The sequence below is a fragment of the Bos mutus genome, chromosome 19 (genome assembly GCF_027580195.1).
Source record: "Bos mutus isolate GX-2022 chromosome 19, NWIPB_WYAK_1.1, whole genome shotgun sequence".
NCBI lineage: Eukaryota > Metazoa > Chordata > Mammalia > Artiodactyla > Bovidae > Bos > Bos mutus.
This window is the reverse complement of record NC_091635.1, coordinates 39303329-39323952: the sequence shown is the minus strand read 5'-3', so window position 1 is coordinate 39323952 and position 20624 is coordinate 39303329. Positions and strand designations below refer to the sequence as shown.

The 20624-nt window shown below is 49.7% G+C and overlaps 1 protein-coding gene and 1 long non-coding RNA gene across 2 annotated transcripts; both read right to left on the bottom strand.

The window, feature by feature from the left end:
• Positions 1-5410: 5410 nt before the first annotated feature.
• TLCD2 (TLC domain containing 2) lies at positions 5411-9993 on the bottom strand. Its single transcript, XM_005888242.2, has 4 exons — positions 9655-9993; positions 9340-9422; positions 9040-9122; positions 5411-8472 (listed from the first exon to the last, which is right to left on the bottom strand). Exons 1-4 carry the CDS (start codon positions 9828-9830, stop codon positions 8020-8022), a joined length of 795 nt encoding a protein of 264 aa, XP_005888304.1. The 5' UTR covers positions 9831-9993; the 3' UTR covers positions 5411-8019.
• A 1172-nt stretch (positions 9994-11165) lies between these two features.
• Positions 11166-16425, bottom strand: LOC138992131 (uncharacterized). Its single transcript, XR_011468029.1, has 3 exons — positions 15814-16425; positions 13604-13774; positions 11166-12327 (listed from the first exon to the last, which is right to left on the bottom strand). It is a non-coding gene; the product is annotated as an uncharacterized lncRNA (long non-coding RNA).
• Between the last annotated feature and the right edge of the window lie 4199 nt (positions 16426-20624).

Here is a 20624-nt window from a genome sequence, read left to right as displayed (position 1 = left end):
TCCAGTGATTAGGACTCAGTGCGTTCACTGCCAGGACCAGGTTCAAATCTTGGTCAGGAAACTAAGTTGCATGGCAGGGTGGGAAAAAAAGGTTGGCAGGGGAGTGAAACAAAGTACCATGGGGCTTCCTTGATAGTCTAGTGGTTAAGAATCCACCTGCCAATGCAAGGAACATGGCTTCGACCCCTGGTCTGGGAGGTTGCCACATGCAGAGAGGCAACTAAGCCTGGCCACCACAATTACTAAAGCCCATGAGCCCTAGAGCGTGTGCTCCCCAACAAGAGAGAAACCACTGCAAGGAGAAACCTGCACATGGCAACGAGTAGCCCCCGCTCCCCGCCACTTGAGAAAGCCTGCCAGTGACGAAGATCCAGCACAGCCAGAAATAAACCTGAAAAATAACAAAGACAGTACCACAAATCTGGACAGTAGACAAGGGTCACCATGCAGAAGCCTACAGGTCGTATCATGATTTATATATCTATCTGAAAAAGGAGGAACACTGGATGTATTAAGCAGAGAATGACATGATCCAATTTGCATTTTAACAACCATAGACTGATCACTATGGGGAGAGTAGTCACTAGGCCATCATCATGTCACCTAGGGTAGAGATGATGGTGACTTCAGCCAGGGTGGGATAAGAGAAATGGAAAGGAATGAATGTGAAAGCCATTCTGAACTCAGTGATTAATTGGACATGTGTGTGTGTGGGAGTGGGAGGTGGAGTGGTACGGCTTGAGGATGATTCTTAAGTTCCTGTCTTACCCTGTGAGTTGATGGCAGTGCTATGCACAGACCAGGAGCACAGCAAAGGGTGCAGGTCTGCGGGGAAACATCCTGGACGAACCCTTGAATGTCAGAATGCAACAATCCCTTCCTCAACATGTCGTCAGGTCATCTTCAATCTGTGGATGACCCACTTCTACATCCCTTACCTCTGGTTTCCCTCCTTTGGATGACTCCTACTTTCTCAATTTCCCACCTTAAAAAATTTTTTTTCAACGTGTTTGGCTGTGCTGAGTCTTAGTTGCGGCATGCGAGATCTTTGATCTTCATTGTAGCATGCGAACTCTTAGTTTCTGCATCTGGGTTCTAGTTCCCTGACCAGGGAGCAAACCTGGGCCCCCTGCATTGGGAGTTCAGAGTCTTAGCCACTGGACCATGGGGAAGTCCCTCAATTTCCCACTTTAACCATATCCTCCCTGTAGCTCCCTGCAGCCTGGTCTCTGTCTTGTTTATTCACTGTTACATCACCTATGGACTTTTATAAATACTTGCTGAAAGGAAAAATAGAGTGGTGTGGGCCAATCATAGTTAGAGCCACAAAATAAAACAGCACATTTTCGTGGATCCTAACACCAACAGTTTCACTCGACATTTAGTAAAATTTAAAAAAAATTTTTTTCAAGTATTACAACTTTTAAGTGATTTCAAGTGTTATTTTATATTTAAAGAGATGGGAAAAGATTTTGAAGCAGACTGCAAAGTTCACATGAATTTTTAAAATTCAATATATGTCAAGGAAAGCCTGTAGCAGCTACCCTAGGCTAGGCCCCCCTCTCTCCCTCCTCCCATTTCCTCCATGCTCCCAGCCTCCAACCCCTGCTTGCTGCCAGGGTGGAAACATTTGGATTCTAGGAAGAGCTGGGGTTAGGGAAGGAAGGGCACGAGCATGAAGAAAACAACGTTTGGACAAGCTGCCGAGGGAAGCTAAGAAGGGCTGATGGGCAGTATCTTTCTGGGCCAACACAGCAGCAGGAATCTGTGGCATCCTTGTTCCTTGGCTTCTCCGTCCTCTAGTGGTGCCCTGACCTGGGATCTGGGGCACAGCGAGCCTCTGTGCCAGTCTCTCTGCCCCAGGGATTAGCAGTGCCAACCAGTGAAGTTCAAGGAGGTGAAGGAGCCCTTCCAAGGGCACAGGCTGGCAGGTCAGAATGACAGGACAAAGTTTAATCCAAAGGAATCATTTACCATCCTTGGAATGTCAGCTACTATGCCAGAGCCCGTGTTGGGGTTGGATGGTGACAGGGTGGAAGAACCGCTGCAGGAACCTCTCATTTCACTCTGTAAGAATGACCTCCTAGGGACTTCCCTGGGGATCTGGTGGTTAGGATTCAGTGCTTCGAGTGCAGGGGGCACGACTTTCATCCCTAATCAGTGAACTAAGATCCCACATGCCATGCTGCGCGACCAAAAAAAAAAAAAGAATGACTTCCTAGTCTTCTACTCTTAAAGCCCACATGGCCTGCATTCTTATCTCAATGAAAAGAGCTCATTCAGTCTGAGAATCACTTTCATTTCAGCGTCTACTTCCTGTGGAAGATGTGAAGGTTTGTCCCCCACCTGGTTCAGTTCAGTTCAGTTTAGTCACTCAGTTGTGTCTGACTCTTTGCGACCCCATGAACCGCAGCACACCAGGCCTCCCTGTCTGTCACCAACTCCCGGAGTTTACTCGAACTCATGTCCATTGAGTTGGTGATACCATCTAACCACCTCATCCTCTATTGTTCCCTTCTCCTCCTGCCTTCAATCTTTCCCATCAGGGTCTTTTCAAATGAGTCAGTTCTTTGCTTAAGTGGCCAAAGTATTGTTATTTCAGCTTCAGCATCAGTCCTTCCAATGAATATTCAGGACTGATTTCCTTTAGGATGGACTGGTTGGACCTCCTTGCAATCCAAGGGACTCTCAAGAGTCTTCTCCAATACCACAGTTCAAAAGCATCAATTCTTTGGCACTCAGTTTTCTTTATGTCCAACTCTCACATCCATACATGACCACTGGAAAAACCATAGCCTTGACTAGACGGACCTTTGTTGGCAAAGTAATGTCTCTGCTTTTTAATATGCTGTCTAGGTTGGTCATAACTTTCCTTCCAAGGAGTAAGCGTCTTTTAATTTCATGGCTGCAATCACTATCTGCAGTGATTTTGGAGCCCAAAAAAATAAAGTCAGCCACTGTTTCCACAGTTTCCCCATCTATTTGCCATGAAGTGATGGGACCAGATGCCATTATCTTCGTTTTCTGAATGTTGAGCTTTAGGCCATCTTTTTCACTCTCCACTTTTACTTTCATCAAGAAGCTCTTTAGTTCTTCTTTGCTTTCTATCATAAAGGTGGTGTCATCTGCATATCTGAGGTTATTGATATTTCTCCCGGCAATCTTGATTCCAGCTTGGGCTTCCTCCAGCCCAGCGTTTCTCATGATGTAGTCTGCATATAAGTTAAATAAGCAGGGTAACAGTATACAGCCTTGACGTACTCCTTTTCCTATTTGGAACCAGTCTGTTGTTCCATATCCAGTTCTAATTGTTGCTTCCTGACCTGCGTACAGGTTTCTCAAGAGGCAGGTCAGGTGGTCTGGTATTCCCATCTCTTTCAGAATTTTCCACAGTTTATTGTGATCCACACAGTCAAAGCCTTTGGCATAGTCAATAAAGCAGAAATAGATGTTCACCTGGTTAGAGGGAGGGAAAGAATGTGCTCTCAACAGTGAGTTAAGTGATGTTCGTGTTGTCAGGGGAATGCCGAAACGGACCTCTGCCCTACGCAATGACTACATTCCTGAAAAGTGCAGAAATCAATACTTGGTGAATAGAAGTTTGGCTTTCCAGCTGAAGAAGCATCCTGAATTATAAATACCACTTCAGAGACAATTTGTCTGATTTGATTGATCTTCAGTTGTCAACTTTCTACAGGTTTCTCCCTTTCTCAGGCTTCCTATAAAGAAAGGGGCAAAATAGTGTATCAGAATGTTCCCTGGATTCTTCTTCTGGTTGTGCCACAAACTAGTCGGGTGTGCTTGGATAAGTTGCTTTTCTTTTTTGTTTTTAAGTAATTTTAAAATTTTTATTTGTTTATTTATTTAGTTGTGCCATTCATTCAGGATATTTAGCTGCTGTGTATGAACTCTTAGTTGCAGCATGTGGGATCTAGTTCCCTGACCAGAGATCTAACTCGGGCCCCCAGCATTGGGAGCACAGAATCTTAGCCACTGGATCACCAGGGAAGTCCCCTCACTTAACTTTTCTAGGCTTTAATTTTCTGCAAGGAAATTCGCTGGCAGATCAGTGGTTAGAACTTGGTGCTTTCACTGCCAGGACCTGGGTTCGATCCCTGGTTGGGGAACTAAGATCCCCACACGCCAAAAGGCATGGCCAAAAATAAATAAATAAAATACACATAAAAAAGGATTAAGAAATTAAATGGTAAGATAATCTTGAAGGTCATATATTAATAAAGACTCACTGTTACAAGTAAAAAAAAAAATTTGTTCATACTCACTAAAGCAAATCTGGGAGTTTTTAGAGTTGTGTAACTGAATGGTCTGGGGGATGGGGGGTGGAGTTCTTGCTTCAGGTAGAGCTTGATCCAGATATTTAAATGCTGGTAGAAATCTGTCTGTATTCTGAATCTTTTTTTCTGTCTTGGCTTCATGCTCATGGAAGTTATCTTATATCAACCTGGATTAACGACGTTAGCACATAGTGCATCTCAGCCAAAAGTTCTAGCAGAAGGCAAGGTGTGGGGGCTCATAGTTCTGCCCAAGTCATAGGCTCATCTCAAAGAAAAAGGATACCATGTTCAGATTGGCTAGCCCTGAGTCACATGCCCAATGAGAGGAGAGGGAGAGAGGAGCTAAGCAGGCAGAAATAGCAGATGTTGGACACAGGTGCTATAATAGAAAACAAACATATATATGGGCTTGAGTCTAGGCCCTGTCACTAACCGGCTAGGTAATCCTGAGTAAGTTATCTTGGTTTTCTCATCTGAAAAATAGGATGGTGACTTTCCTGGTGGCACAATGGTTAAGAATCTGCCTGCCATTTCAGGAGACATGAGTTCCATCCCTGGTCCGGGAAGATCCCACATGCTGCAGGGCAACTAAGCCCATGTGCCACAACTACTGAGCCTGAATTCTAGGGCCCACAGGTCACAAATACTGAAGTGCACGTGTCTAGAATATGTGCTCCCCAACAAGGGAAACCTGAACACCACCACTAGGGAATAGCCTCCACTCACTGCGACTAGAGGAGGCCTGCAAGCACCAACGAAGACTCAGTGCAGCCAAAAATTAAATATATATATATATATTTATGTATATAGGATGTCTCTATTGTGTGGGGTTAAATGAGAGAAGGTATCAAAGGTGCCTCATGTGGAAGGCTCATGACACATGTTCAGCCTAGGATGGTGTGACTTTCATTAACGATTCTGAACAAATACTGCATTTCAATGAAGGAGCAGCTCTTTAGAGAATAACTTCCCTTGTGTAATCACCTGGAGAGTGAGGGCTCCTAACCTTCAGCCGAACAAATCCAGATTTTACATATAACAGGCTTTGACAACTCAGTTATGGATATTTCTGTTTAATTTTCTTGTTAACTCAGGATAAATTTAAAAATTCTTTTGGATTCAACCCTTGGCATTTGAGAATCACTCTAAATTGTCTGAATCCTTTCTCTTGCTCTAAGTCCATTCTACTGAAGACGTTTGGTTCGCCTTTTCAGAGTAGAGGCTCTAGGGCTTTGTAGATTAAAGAGTTAGTGCCAAGAGATCTTCTCACAGCAAAGCTTCCATAAGCCAGCATCACATTATAAACCAGGACACCTCTGGAGCCAAGAAAAGCGACTCAAAGTCACCATATTCACAAAAGACTGATGATCTTATTTACATAGCAGTTTATTAATTTTTGATCAGGATAGTGTTCTGAAACCATAAAATATCAATGCTTCCCATCCAGGAAATCCTCTCCCTTATGCCAAAGGACAAAGAATTTATCAGCCAGTAGCTCAGTGGGCACGGAGTCAATCTTTGCGATCATGTCATCTCCCCTGCCAGGTAAGTATGGAGTCAGTCTTGAGGACCACTTCACTGGGCCATGGTGAGGCTCGCTAGAGCACCGCCATGGCAACCCAACTCACTGTACCAAATTTAGCATCTGCCAACCTCCACCATGGCAACCCAACTCATTGTAACAAATTTAGCATCTGCAAACCTCTGCATTTTTTAGCTTCTCTTTTCTAGGCTTTCAACTGATTATGCCTCTTTGATTCACATCATTTATATCTGGTCCACAATATATATAACACCAGTTGATGAGATGTCCACTTACTCAATTATAATCACAGTCCAGTCCCGCCCTTCTGAAGTTTCACTGGGTCACTGTGATGGAAAATTGTGTGTGATCCCAAATTCTCCAGGTGTCCACTTACATCCTGCCCCCTGCCCCTCAATTAGCTAAATCACTTCCTATGTTTTAAGAGTTAACCCAACATATTGCACGCTTTTTCTGTCAATGAATCTTTCCATTGACTGCCTCCTCTACCTTCTGTTCTGCTTCTCAGCTTCCCTGACTAATCTTCACCTCTTTCTCTCTTTTTTTGGTCACACCATGCAGCATTTGGGATCTTTGTTCCCCAACCAGGGATTGAACTCATGCCCCCTGCATTGGAAGTGCAGAATCTTAAACCACTGGACCACCAGGGAAGTCCCCCACTGGTCTCTATTACCACCTCTTTCTTCTCACTCTGCTAATCTATCAGCCACTACCACCTGTCTCCCTGGGATCTGGTGGTTCCTCCTTGTCACTCACTCTCCTTATTTCACCATCTAGACTATCTGTATCTTCCACCACTGGGGTCCTTTCCCATCAGCCTTTATTTCTATTTTGCTTGTTTTCTTTATGACCATTTAACCAATTCTATGATTTTGGTTCTTCTCAGTATCTATAATAGACTTTCTTGAAATTTCTCCCAAGGACTGTGTCTTGCCCTCCATCTCTCTTCATCTCTGTCTCTTCTATGCAACAAATCTTTTCTTATCTGTCCTTCCGTCTGCATATGTCTGTTTCTTTCATTCCCTTTGTCTCTCTCTAGCTCAGCTTTTTGCTTTTATCTTTCTCTCGCTTTTGTCTCCTGTATCTTTTCTGTGGATAATTAAGGGTTATCTATTTCTTTCCCGTTGTTTAGTGGAATTGCAACTTTCATCTGCTTACACTTCACACAACCTGGATGTTCTGCCTGCAGAAGGGAGGTGTCTTTTGCAATAGAAAAAAAAAAAAGAAAAGAAAAGAAAATGAAGTAGAAGCAGCAGAGGAGAAAGGAGAGCGTTCAAATTAATCCCAGAAGAGAGTCAGGTATTCCTTAATGCTTCTGCATCCAAGTGGAAGCCTCACCTCATTTGCTTCTGCCTCTGACTTCATTCTTCCATGAAAGCCCAAGCTTGGGAAGACCCTACACGGGGCTCTCAGAATGGGTGGTTGAGTTCCTGCTATGGCTCTTGACTTTAGTACAGTTTGGAGAAGACAGACCTAGCCAGGTGCTCATTCCTCTAATGAATCTCAGAAATCCTCTAAGAATCTGCACTTTCTTTGAAAAGGTGCAAAGACACTAAAAAAAGGTAAAAGGAGGATGCTGGACACAGTTGGACTAGATTGAAATACAAACAGAATGATATGGTTTTGAGAACCAGAAACATCACCAGTTCCTTGTCTCTTAGCAACTGTTATGTCCATCCCTACTGGTTACACAGCACCTGTTGTACCCTCTTCCCTCTGCCATAATTTGGTCATGGATGAGGTCTCTCTTCTCTCTGATCTTCACCCCTTCTGACCAGATCTCTCTCTGATCCTAGAAGGACTTCCACTTTCATCATCTGTTCCTGTGCTAAAGCAGAGTCTCTGTTCCCATTGGCAGTTTCATCCAGCTTCATGTCTCCCACTACCCTTTATTGGTAGCACAGGCTGTACCTCTGGAATTAGTTTGCTGAAAAGGGCAGTAATCTGATGATGGGATTCAGTGAACCAGAAACATTACCAGTTTCTTGCCCAGGTTCCCACCCATCCATGAATATTAGCATTTCTCCTCAGATCCTAGGAATGCAGGAGTTAGCTGGAAGAGGAACTGAGGTACTGAAAACCAAGTCCAGGCCTTGTCCCTGGGGGATAGTGCATTGAAGACGAGCATCTCCTGGTCTTAGTCTTCCCTCTCCCAGGCCTGGCAGAGGAGGAGCCTGAGGCTCAGTCTTTCAGGCTGAGAGTGAAATCATCCCTGGTGATGGCCTCACCATCACAATCGGTCCTGGTGCCCCTGGCTTCCTTGTTTCCAAGGATGGGTGGGCAGGGCCGAGATCGCAAAACATCACTGACCAAAATATGGACACCCAAACTGATGCTCATGACACCCACAAAGGCCAGTCCAGTTCCACCAAGGATGACCAAAGCAAGAGGGATCTGGTGGCATTGCTGGAACAGCCACAGGCTCATCCATCCCAGCGGCACCAGGCGGAAGAGGACCAGGGTGGCCAGGGCAGCCCAGCTGGTCACGCTGAAGGCCAGAGATGGGGCCTGGCGAGAGAGCAGCAGCAGTTGGCGTAGGTGCAGGAAGATGGAGTTGAGCTCCAGGAGCAGAGACACCACAGAGAAGCCCACGTAGTGGCCGGACAGAACGGCGGTGCTGAGGCAGCTCACGACCTGGGGAGCCGAGGTCAGAGGTCAGAGGACCTTCCATGACCTACCACCCATGAGGTCCCAACACAATCAGGTCCCAACATCCCAGTCCTCAAGAAGGGTTCCCAAGCATTTTGTGGCACTTCCCACAGAGCCCCCAACAAAGCCAACTTTATGTTTACCCTTATGTTAGGAGCCTGAATGGCCTTGAAACAGCCCTTCCATAGAATAGAATTGGAGCAGCTTTGGCCCCGGGCTGTCTGCCCCCTACGATTTGCATTCCTGTGCTTTCACACCCTATCCCCACTCCCAGTACTGGGACTCCCCCTTCTTATTAAGCTCCATAGTCAATGTTTCTGCGATAGACTGGACACCTGTGGGAATCCAGTCTCCTTGGGAGACTGCAGTGCTGACTCCAGCTTTGGCCAGCAGTAATCCCCTCCCCGCAGTTCAGCCCAAGGTTGGGAGGATCAAGTGCCAGCAGGGGTTGGAAACTCTGGGGGAAGTCACAGGACAGAAAGCTGATGAGAGACCAGGAACCCCCAGGCTGGGCATGCCTCCTTCCCTGTCTCGCCGCTTGCCAAGTCTCACCAGTGCATGGTGACAAACAAGATCCCAGGCCTGGCCCAAGGTCTGGTTCCACAACAAGTCAGTTCCATCTGCCAGGAAATAACCTGTGGGCAAGGAGGGGAGGCTGCTGTTACCCTTCCCCCAAGCCAGTGTCCAGTCTGGAGAAGAATCTCCACCTTTCCCTGCTCTTTAGTTTCCTCTCAGTAAAGCTGCCAGAAACATTTCACTCCATCAAGAAATGGAAGAGCGAAGGAGTCCTGGCATGACTTCTGGAAGTTTGTCCCTTGCCCCAAACTGGTCCAGCTTTCCCTGAAGACTCACCCACAGAGAAAGCCACCAGCAGCAGAGCCCAGGGAGGGTGGCCATGAATCGGGTCGGCGGCCATCTGAGGGTACAGCGACAGCCTGGAGGAGACGGGGGGGGGGGGGAGCCATGGTCACCGTCTGTGTGGACACGGATCCATTCTCCGACTGTGGACGGATCGACACCACCCACTCATCCACGAACCCACCCCAGCCTCAGACACTTCGAGATCTCGCATGGATTCTGAAGATGCCCCCGGGTCTTTTAATCCCAGCCAACCGCCCCCTCCCTCGCCCTCGCCACGGTGCCTCCGAAACCTCTTAAGCCTCGCACCCGAGCAGCGCCCCGGCCCCCGTAAGCAAGCTGTGCACCAGGGAGACACAAATGTTCCGCCACTTCCAGCGGTTCTGGGCGGCAGATCCCGGGGTGGGCAGCAGCTGCAGCCCCCAGTGCAGCCCCCGGAAGGCGGCAAAGGAGGCGCCAGTGACGAGGAGCCCCGAGGGCGCCATGGCCTGGCGGGCGGGCTACGTCCGGATCGGTCCCTGGGGCTCCCAGGCTCTCAGCCCCGACGCATCCAACACCCCGCTGCGGAGACTGCGAGCAGGTTTTGTGGCAAGGCGGGGTCCTTAGGTGCCCCGCCCGCTCCGCCTTCGGAATCGGCTTTAACTTTTCCAGGTCTCGTCCACGCCCCCAACCCCTAGCTGGGCGGTGATTGGAGAAGCCTTGGGGCCACCGCCCCTTGAGCCACAGCAGCCGATCGCGTGCCGCCCTCGAGGGGGATGGAGGGTAGGGGGCTTCCGGGGCTCAGACCCGTAAACGGAGCTTAAGGAGGCTTTCTGGATGTCGACAGGGATCTTCCCAATCCCTCTTGTGTCCCCACGTCCCCGCAAATCTGGAAATGGCTTGTTAATCTCACCTGACACTCTCAGAGGCCCAGCCATATGAACCTCCACCTATTTCACCTGCTCTCACCTCTCACCTGCTGTCCCTCCTGCCCATCTCCTACCCACGCAGCCCTGAAGTCAGAGTCCAGGGCAAACCCGTTCCTATGGGCATAAACTTCGTCATCGCTCTGCCCCGCGCCCCACCCTGGTCTCAGTTGTGGAGCGGGGGGCGGGGAGGGGGCGGAGGGGGTGGGGAGGGGACACTGGGGCACCTCACTTCCTTCCAGCCACCTTCCTTCCCGAGGTTTCCAGACCTTGAACACATTTCAGCAACCTCATGTAAACTCCAGGAGTCCTGCCCCCTTGACATGGTACCTCTCATAGGGAACAACTCCCTTTCTCTAAGAGCGACCCACCAGGGCCCCTCCCCTACAGAGGACCCTTTCATCAAGAAGGGAACCATTCAGCCCTAGTCTTGAAAAGCACCCCCCGCCCCCTCCCGCCAGGGCTTGGTACCCATTAGGGGAGGAGTGAGTATCTGTGCCAATTTGAGGAGGCAAGGAGAGGTCACACAGGGTTATCTCAAGATTGGGGAAGAGTCAAAGGGAAAAAGACACATCTTGCTTTCAGAAGCAGGACTGTCAGGATTATACAGAAGCTTTCAGCTTTGGGGGCGGGGAACTTTTCCTCTTCTGAAGAGTGACAGGTTCTTCCTGTTTTCCATTTTACTCCATCCACTCTACATCTCTTTAGGTGGCTGCCACCAAGTCAGCGCAACAGCTGTTCCCTGTACAAGGAGTGGATTCCAGCTACTCCCAAAGAATAAAATTCATAAAGCAATAGGTGCTCCCACAAATGTTCTCACAACTCCCCTCCTCCACCAAAACCCTATTATGTGAATGGGGCTGGGGGGATCTCTTCATTCTTCCACACCCACCTCTCCAGAAGTTTTAAAAATTACACTGATTCTTTTAAATCTTATTTATTATATGAAAGCCATACATGATTAATGTAGAAAATTTGGCAACTACAGAAAACCAAATGGAAAATTACAACTTTATTCCATCATCCAAAGATAACCACTATTATTAACAATTTGGAGTATGTCTGCAGTCTTTTTAAAACTGTCTTATAAGTATACACCCATATTTAAAAAAGCAAAATTGAGATCACATAATACATATCATTTTATAACCTTCTTAATATTCAGAGAGCATTTTTCTTTCCAGTCAAATCCTCTCCTACATGACTTTTAATGGCTGCGCAGTGCTCCACCATCTGGGTGGATCCATAACAATTTACTCAAGCAACCCCCTCTTGCAAATTTTCATCACAGTAGAAAAAGAAATGAATTCCCAACCGGATAGTTGGTTCTCAATTTTTCCTACTGCATTGCTGGGATGAACATCTTATTACTAATCTTTAATTATATTCTTAGGATACATTCCCAAATATAGAATTACTAGATCAAAGGCCATGAAACTTTTAGGATGTTTGGCACACATTACCCAACTGACATCAGTAAGACTACCCACTTGTATACCCGTGTGCAACATATGAGAGTGTCATTTTAGTACTTCTTTGTCAATAACTGGGTCTTGTTTTTCCTCTTATAGTTGGCTACAGGAAAAAATGCTTCCAGCTATAGCTGCTTTTCTTTAATTACTAACGAAGCACACCTTTTTCCATGGTTTTATCTATCGGAATTTCTTTTATGAATTTTCTGCATATGTCCTTTCACAGCTGGCTCTTGCTCCTCTACGGTGCTTATAGACAAATTAGATGGTGAGGAGAGGTGGGAGCAGGAGGATGAAGTCAAGGACACTTCAACATGGTCCCACGTCTCTGAGGGAGGCAGAAAGACTGGTGAGGAATGGAGAATGAAGTAGTCGGCTGGAAGCTTGTCTTCGATGGACAGTGGCTTGTCCTCCCTCCTCCTGGGGGCACTCCTGGCCTCTACGGGCCCCCCTCTGCAGGATGTCCAGACAGGGCCCTGTGCTCTCCAGGCCTGGTCCTTCACTGGTCTTCTGTCTGCCTCTGTGTTTTCAGGCTGTTCTTCCTCATTTCTGCTCCATGAAGGGTGAGGATGGCAGAGCCATGTACCCAAGGCTGGATGAAGACACTGTGGCCCGTGAAGCGAGGATGGGAAGAAAGGACGGAAGCAATGTCCAGGGACAGAGCAACCTTTGTTGCAGCCTGTGAGTGGACTCAAGTCTACCCACCCTCCTCTATTGCAGTCCACTCACATCCAGCTTAGGCTGCAGAAGGGTGGGTTCAATGAGCTACTCTCTCCTAAATCTGTTCCTCAAAAGTGGAGAACAGGATCCAGTTAACCGCACAACTCCTGCCCCCAAACAGAACAAACAGCTTCCAGTAACCCGTGAACTTGATTACCTTCAGGCAGGGAGACTGGGCCAAGGCTGAACCACACCAGAACATGAGCCCAAGGGTGAGATTAGATCAGGAGCTGGGGGTGGCAGTTTTATTCTGCTTGATGCCCCTAAAGCGGTCACATCTCAAAACCCATCTCTTCTGGTTGCTGGAGAGGAGAATTTCCTGCCTGCACGGGCCTGAGCTGAATCTCACACCCTATCCTTAAAAAGTGGGGGAAGTCAGCAGTGGCAGCTGGAACCCCATCAGGGCTGTGGTCCTGCTCTGGGAGGCAGGGGAAGCCTGAGCCACCTTTGCTTGGTGGGAAGTCAATGCCAAGACTGAGTTCCCAGCAGCTCCTGGCATTGGTCTAACCCTAGTCCCTCCCCTCAACCTCCAGCCCCAGCTGGGTTCTGGTCAGGGGTGGGGGAAGGGCAACAGCTTATGTGAAAAGCTGTTCTGTTCCCACCCACAGCAGAGGACAGCCCAGGCTCTGAGTCCACAAAAGTGGGCTTCTGATTCCTTCATGCATGCTCAATTGTGTGACTCCCCATTTCACAGGTGGAGAAACCGAGACAGAAGGCCTAAGGGTCCCACGTGGAGGTGAGTATCCCTGAATTTAGAGTCTGGGCCAGACTAAGGAAATACAGGGAAGAGGTAAGAGGAGGGAGATGACTACTCAGATGGGCAACTCAGTATGACCTTTTCCCTGAAGAAGAAACTTACTTTTGAACTTGGAAAGGCCAGTAGGAAGGAATGAGGGGCAAGGAAGGAAGGAGGATCAGGAAAGACATTTGCATAAAGGGTAAGGCAGGATTTCTTTGCTCCACTTCTTCCCACTGTCAAAGAGCAACTAAGCTTGGGTACTCAGAGCCTTCTATTCCTCAATTCAGCCAGGATCTCTGATCTGAAACTGTCTCTCTTGCTGGGTCAATCTGGGGCAAGGTTCTCCAACTGAATAGGGTTCCCTTCCCTAAAAGGTATCATCACTCTCGCTGTTCAGACCTTCCCAGCCCCAGTTCTGTCACCTTCCAGAGGGGGAAAGCAGCTCCTTCTCCTCTTCTTCCTCCTCCTCCTCGAAGCCAGGGGCAGAGGGCAACAGTTCTTCAACTGGCAGCTTTAGCTGGGTCAGGACATAAAGCTTGCCACTGAAGAACTACTGCGGCTCAGCCAGGTGAGGATGTGGGAGGCACAGGTTCCTAAAAGGGAAAGGAAAGAAAAATGGGAAAGACATGAGCAAGGCCATGTTACAGGGACACTGTCCCACTGGCCCTCAAAGTCCAGCTCCAGTGGATGTTCAACCTTCTAATGAAGGGCTTCTTGGCTCTGATCTGGGCCTCCAGCAAGGGACAAGAGGCAGCTCTGAACCTACTTCCCTGCTCCTCTTTCCAGAACTGAAGGCTGTAGAAACCTGAATGTGCTCTCACCCCTTGTCGCCTTGGCTACCCACCTACCCACAGGGCAGCCTCCAGCCTCCTCAGCACTGAGAGGGCAGGATCGGGGAGCCTGGACACCCTCCACCAGTTACCCAGGTATTAGGTGAGAAGGTGTACCTCAGGTCCAGAAATGGGAGGGATCAGGGCAACTGACTCAGTCTCAGGGAATTCAGCAGGAAGAAGAGTTTTGGGGGGGGGGCCTACATCTGGGGAAGAGTAAGGAAGGGAGGTGGTTTAGGGTTTCGAAGGTCAGCAGAGGTTCCTGGGACTGTGAGGAGAGGAAAAGGGACCAGAGGCTGGAGGAAAGGGAGGTAGGGCAGGGTGGTTGGGCAGCTTCCCCAGGACTCTTAAATGCCAGGCATTCCGCTTGCACATTCCGGGTACATCTGGTATGAATTCCAGGCTGTCTGCCGGCCCCTCCATGTCTGAACTTTGTTCCAAGTTCCAAGCCCCGCCCCCACAGTTCCAACGCATGAATCAGCAGGAAAAGCCGGGCCCTGCAGCATGGCCCAGGGAGGGGGCTGGGGGCGTGGCAGGCTTGAAGGCTGCGAGCTTGGGAGGGTGGGTCTGTGCTGACACTCTGTCGAAGGGCATGGTCCATGCCAGTGTGAGGGGACAAGGTGGTCTTGCCTTTAGATATCTATACTCAGAGGGTAAAGAGAGATTAGGGTGGGAGGTTTTCAAATTACAAAACCCTCTTGGGAGGCATGAACTTTGTGGCACCTTCCTTCTCCCAGGTGACCAGTTCAACTCCTTCCCACTCCTATCTGCTTGAGCAGGCTCTGTTCAACCCATAGGACTCAGCTGCTGCTGAGAGTCTGTGCCAAGCAGGTGCCCTTGGCTGCAGGGAGGGGTGGGCCCAGGGCACTGACCCTCTGACCAGCTGCTCCATCAACCCTTTGGCACTCTGACAGCTCCTAGCTCAGTCTGACAGCCAGGATGACAGGCCAAATGAGTTGGAGGCTGGAACTAGGGCCGGAGAGAGGTGGGGGCAATAGCCTAGCCAGAGGCCACGGGGAGGGGCCAAGAGTTGGCCGAGAGGTGGGGAGAGAGGGAGCCCAGTGATGACTAACCCAGGCGCCCCACCCAGCCAGCCGGCTTCCCAGGCGGTCAGGGCCAGGCCTGGGCTAGGGGCCCCACAACCGGACAGGCTGGGGGGAGGTGCAGAGGTGACCTTCTCTCGGCTCAAGACGGCCAGTTAGGCTGGGGAGGGGGGAAGGTTAGAGTTTCCAGGCTCTCCTTCTGCCTGCTCCCCCCACCAACCCGCGGTGAAACCCTAACCTTTGGGTTGCATAAGGCCCCCGCACCGCCGCCCCCTACTCCTCTCCCCTCCCCCCTTACATAACATCCCCTGGAGGGAACGAGAGGAGGGGCTGGTCCGCCCAGAGACCCCTTCCCTGCCAGGGCGCTCAACTGGCCCTGACCCAGTGACTGCCGGCACAGGCAAAGCACCTCCCCGCTACCCGCCCTGTCCAAATCCTCCTCAAGCTGGGAGGCCGGCTCCCGTATCCTCATACCAGAGGGCGCCGAGGTTAGCCGCCCCCAGCCCTCTGGCCCCTCGTCTTCCTCCCAGCTACTCCGCAAAACCTTCTGCACGACTACTGTCCCAGACTCCTTCTTTAAACCTCCTGACACACTACTCCAGCCAGTCAAGGCCCCTCTCCCCCGGAACTCCCCAACCCCCGCCACCCCCTCACCCCTCCCCCGGAAGGGCAGGGTGTGGCCGTCAGGACCCTACTTTCCCCCATTACCCCGTTAGCACGGTTCCCTCCTGTGCTGCCGGGACCCCAGCTCACACCCACCTGGTGCTGGGTGGGGGGGTTGCTGAGGGTAGGGGAGCAAATCAGTGCGTCCGATCCCCACGGCCGGCGGCGCTGTCTCTTCCCAGCGCCCAGCACACACCGGCTCCAGTCTCCGATCAGCTGGCGGCGTCGTGACGCACAAACTGCGATTGCACGGCCCAGGGCCAATCACCGCCCACTGCTGGGCAGCGTGACTACACCCACTCGGGGGCGCCAGCGCTTCGCCTTGGTCCCGCCTCCCTGGCCGTCTTAGCTTTGATTGGCAAGGAGGCCACCCCTTTGCCGAGTGGAGTAAGGCTAAGCCACGCCCACCAACTCGAGAGCTGGCCAATAGGTAAAAAGGTGTGGCTTAGCCCTGCGTCTAAGCTACTTGCTTAGAGGGGCGCTACGTCAAACCCGAGTCCTAAAGTGCAGAAGGAAGTCGAGGCGTGTGTGTTTGCGGTGCATACTGGTCAATGTAGTTCTCGGTCTGACACCTCGTTCCCAGAATCCAGCGCGCTCTGTGAGTTGGCATTTTTAAACTCCTCTCAGAATCCATCCCGGCGAACTCCTTAAAGGGCTACAGCCCCTCCTTCTCGGAGCTGTGAGTGGTTCTTTTAGACAGCCCCCAAACGGATTCACTGACCTCTTGCAGGAGGCGATGTTTCTCTCAGGAAGAGCAGGAGAGGCTGCAGGAGTGAGAACTGAAGGTGGAAATCAGCCCCAGGGCACACAGACTCTTCCTTTGAAATGAGGACTCCTGGGAACTTTTGGAGGAGTGAGGACTGCCCACCTCCGCTGGCCTCAGCTTTCTCTTGGAGAGGTCTAATCCACTCCTCCTCCTGGAGGGCCTTCCTAATCAGAGGAAACTTCTGGTAGAAGATGTCTTGCCCCAGTCATAGAGAGACAAAGCCTGTCAAGCAGCAGCTTCCCAACGAAAGATTTATAGCACAGTCTTCACCTGAGGGTAGAAGTTAGACTTGTGGTCAGAAACTAGGGGACGGGCCGGGCCAACGTGCAACTGGCCAGCAACCCCGTCCTCAGGACGATACCCCCATTCTGTCCCGCCCCCCAGAAGCTTTTCACTGACTCAGGCCTACTTGGGGAAGAGATTTCGGAGGTGGAGACCAATGAGGAGGCTGTTCCTTCCCCAGAGGCCAATCAGAGCATAGAGGGGCGGGGACATGGGCCAAAAAAAATTAATAATAATCGGAAAAGAACCCAATGACTTGGCAAAAGCTGCAGAACCGCTTCGTTAAAGGGGCAAGTGTGAGGTCCACCCTATCTCAATCATTCCCATCTCTCTGCCACCATCAAAAAGGGACGTGTGTAGAGGGATTCATGATGTTTCCATAAGCTCCCAATTGAGGGTGAAGGTAACAGCCTAGAGTGTGAGGTAGTTCCTTCTGCACGAAAGACAGGCTCCATCAAGCGATTGCTATGGCTCCTACGAGCCCCAGAATGCCGAACCTGTGTTCAGAACATTGTGCCTTTAAGGAAACTTCCTGCCTTCCACCCCGGTAACAGCTGATTGTTGGAAAGTGTGACCTCAGGGGACGAATCAGCTGTTACCACATCCTCCTCCAGTTCTACCCTCCTCTATCCCCTTCTTCTCCGCCCTCGCCCCCCCTCCATGGGTGGTGAGCAAAGGAAGATGAAACCCCAAATATGGGGGACCTGCTTGTACGTTCTTTCCTCTCTCTCACTCCAAGGCTGCCTCCCTCCCCCACCCTCCCCCATCTCCTCCCTCCCCGACGCTCCCCTTCTTCCTCCCTCCTCTCTCCCTCCTCTCCCGCCCCTGTCTGCTGGTTAGGTCTTCAGAGGCTCTGAGCGTGGAACGAGAGGTATTTCCTGTCAGCACAGTCAGCTCAGACTCGCCCTCCCCTGGTCTAGTTGGGAGGCCAGTATTGGGGAAGCCCGGAATGGTGGCTGCCTGGGTGTGTGGGTGCTCTCGGAATGGGTACTGGGGAAGGTCCCGTGAATCTACAGTCCAAACCTGGAGGAGAAAAATGGCTGTGGAAAGGAGCCTCCCCAGTGTCAGAACTCTGCTTTCCAGGCCAGCTCCCCACTACTCCCTCTCAGGTTCCTCCCCAGACAGGGTCCTGCTAAGGAGATCCTCCTGGCTTTGCCCATTACTCCATATACATTTTTTACACTGCTCCATTTTTTTATATTTTCACCTCCCCATCCCCCCGCCTTGCCAAAGGTGCTAATGTGGAACCTCCCAGGGGCCGCAGGTGGAGCACAAAGGCCCCAGGAACCAGGGGCTTTGGCTAGGAAGTCCTGTGCTGGAAGACCCAGGTAAATATTTTGCTCAGCCCTGAGCTGGGAGTCGGGGTCACTCCAGGACAAGCTTAGTGTGAAGTCCCAGGACTGACTTGGCAAGGTTGGGAGAAACTGAGCAGGGTCTTGGCCAAGCTTGGAAGAAAGAGAAATCTCACCAGCTGCCCCCGTTTACCATTATGCTTAGCACAGAAGTCCTGTTCCCTTCTTCTCACCCAAGACCCTTGGGATAGGCCCTTTCCTGTTTTGTTCTAACTTACCATATTGCCATCCTGCCACTGTGTAGGGCAAAAGCAACAGGCTTTGAGCCCAGGGTTTTTGATCACAGCACTTGTGGGAGCTGTCCTGTACACAGTAGCTTGTTTACTGGGATCCTCAGCTCACTAGGTGCCTTTAGCACAACCCCTCCCACCGACTTATGACAATCAAAATTGTCTCCAGACTGACCAGATGTCCCCTGGGGGCCAAAATCGCCCTCCATTTAGAACCACTGAGTTAGACAAACTTGGATTCAAATTCCAACTCTTACCACCTGTAAGCTCGATGAAGATACTTCACATCTCTGAGCCGCAATTTCCTCATCTACAAAATTGAATGAATAATAAAATCATGGCTTATTGTAGGGTTTTAAAAAAGAATATGTTTGAAAACACCTAGCACAATACCTGACTCAGAGTTGGTGCACTAAACTTTAGCTTCCTTCACTTTTCTCCTTGCCACATTGGCAAGAGCTAAGCTACATCAGCACAGGCTGACTGTCGGGACTGCTGCAGGCTTCCTCCCTGACCATCCAAGCCGTGACCTCCGAGAAACTCAATATGGGGTTTGGTGAAGGAGAGTCGCTGACTTGGTGCCAGATCCCCCGAAGCCCAAGGGTGCTTGGGCTGAGATTCAGGGAGCATTTGGAAACAGAGTTATTACAGGACACAGTATTTCAAAATGTGGCCTGCAGATTGCCTGCATCAGAAATACCTAGTGCTTGTTAAAAATTCAGATTCCAGAGGTCTCAATCAGAAGTACGTCATAACATTTGAAAAACCACGGTCTTAGGGTTTGAACTGGGGAAGGTGTCATTACCCCAGAATTTTAGAACACCAGTGCCCAGTATTGCAAAGACATCTCAATATGAGAAATGGAAAGAACTCTTAAGAGATAAGGTTAGTTACACTCAAGGTCATTGGTGCATTACAAGCTAAAACCACTAGAGGGCAGGGCACACACAAACTTGAAGAAAGAAAAAGGAATGCCTCCTTACTCTAGGTAAACTGAAAGCAGAGCAAAGAAGACTGCAAAATTTTGTTGGTACTAAGAAGCAGGCTCAGGTGCACTAGTGGTAAAGAACCCGCCTGCCAGTGCAGGAGTCATGAGACGTGGGTTCGATCCCTGGGTTGGGAAGATCCCCTGGAAAAGGGAGTGGCTACCCACTCCAGTATTCTTGCCTGCAGAATCCCGTGGACAGAGCCTGGAGCGCCACAGTCCATGGGGTCACCAAGAGTTGGACACAATTGAAGCAGCTTAACACGCAGCACGCAAGAAGCAGGCACTACCTCCAGAACCTCCTCTGGTCTTAGGTATTTAGACCAATGTTGAGGATACAAGATTGTTCAGTTCAGTTCAGTCACTCAGTCGTGTCCGACTCTTTGCGACCCCATGAATTGCAGCACGCCAGGCCTCCCTGTCCATCACCAACTACTGGAGTTCACTCAAACTCATGTCCATCGAGTCGGTGATGCCATCCAGCCATCTCATCCTCTGTCGTCCCCTTCTCCTCTTGCCCCCAATCCCTCCCAGCATCAGAGTCTTCCAATGAGTCAACTCTTCGCATGAGGTGGCCAAAGTACTGGAGTTTCAGCTTTAGCATCATTCCTTCCAAAGAACACCCAGGACGGACCTCCTTTAGAATGGACAAGATTGTTAAGAACACATAATTTCCCAGGTGAAAAAAAACAATATAGCATGATGGTTACCAAAGGGAAAACAGTGGGGGAGGGACAAATTAGGAGCTTGGGATTAACACACACACACTACTATATATAAAACAGATAACCAACAGAGACCTACCATACAGCACATGGAACTCTCCTCAGTATTCTGTAATAACTTATATGAAAAGTATCTGAAAAAGAATGAATATATGTGTATGTATAACTGAATCACTTTGCTGTACACTTGAAACTAACACAACACTGCAAGTCAACTATACTCCAATAAAATTAAAAAAACAAAACAAGGGACTTCCCTGGAGATCTAGTGGTTAATTTTCTGTGCTTTTACTGCAGGGAGCACAGGGTCCATTCCTGGTTGGGGAACTGAGATCCCACATGCCACAGGCATGGCCAAATTTTTTTTTTTTTTTTTAATTAAAAACAAAATAGTACTTGGCCAAGGAGTACAAAGAACATTAGTTTTAGAATGAGCCAGGCCTAGATTTGAATCCTGGTTCTACCACTTCCTAGCTATGGGACCTAAGCAAATTACTTAAAGTAGTCAGCTTCCTCATCCTAAAACGGATCTAAAACTATCCTCTTAAAAAGGGTTGGGGTGAGAAT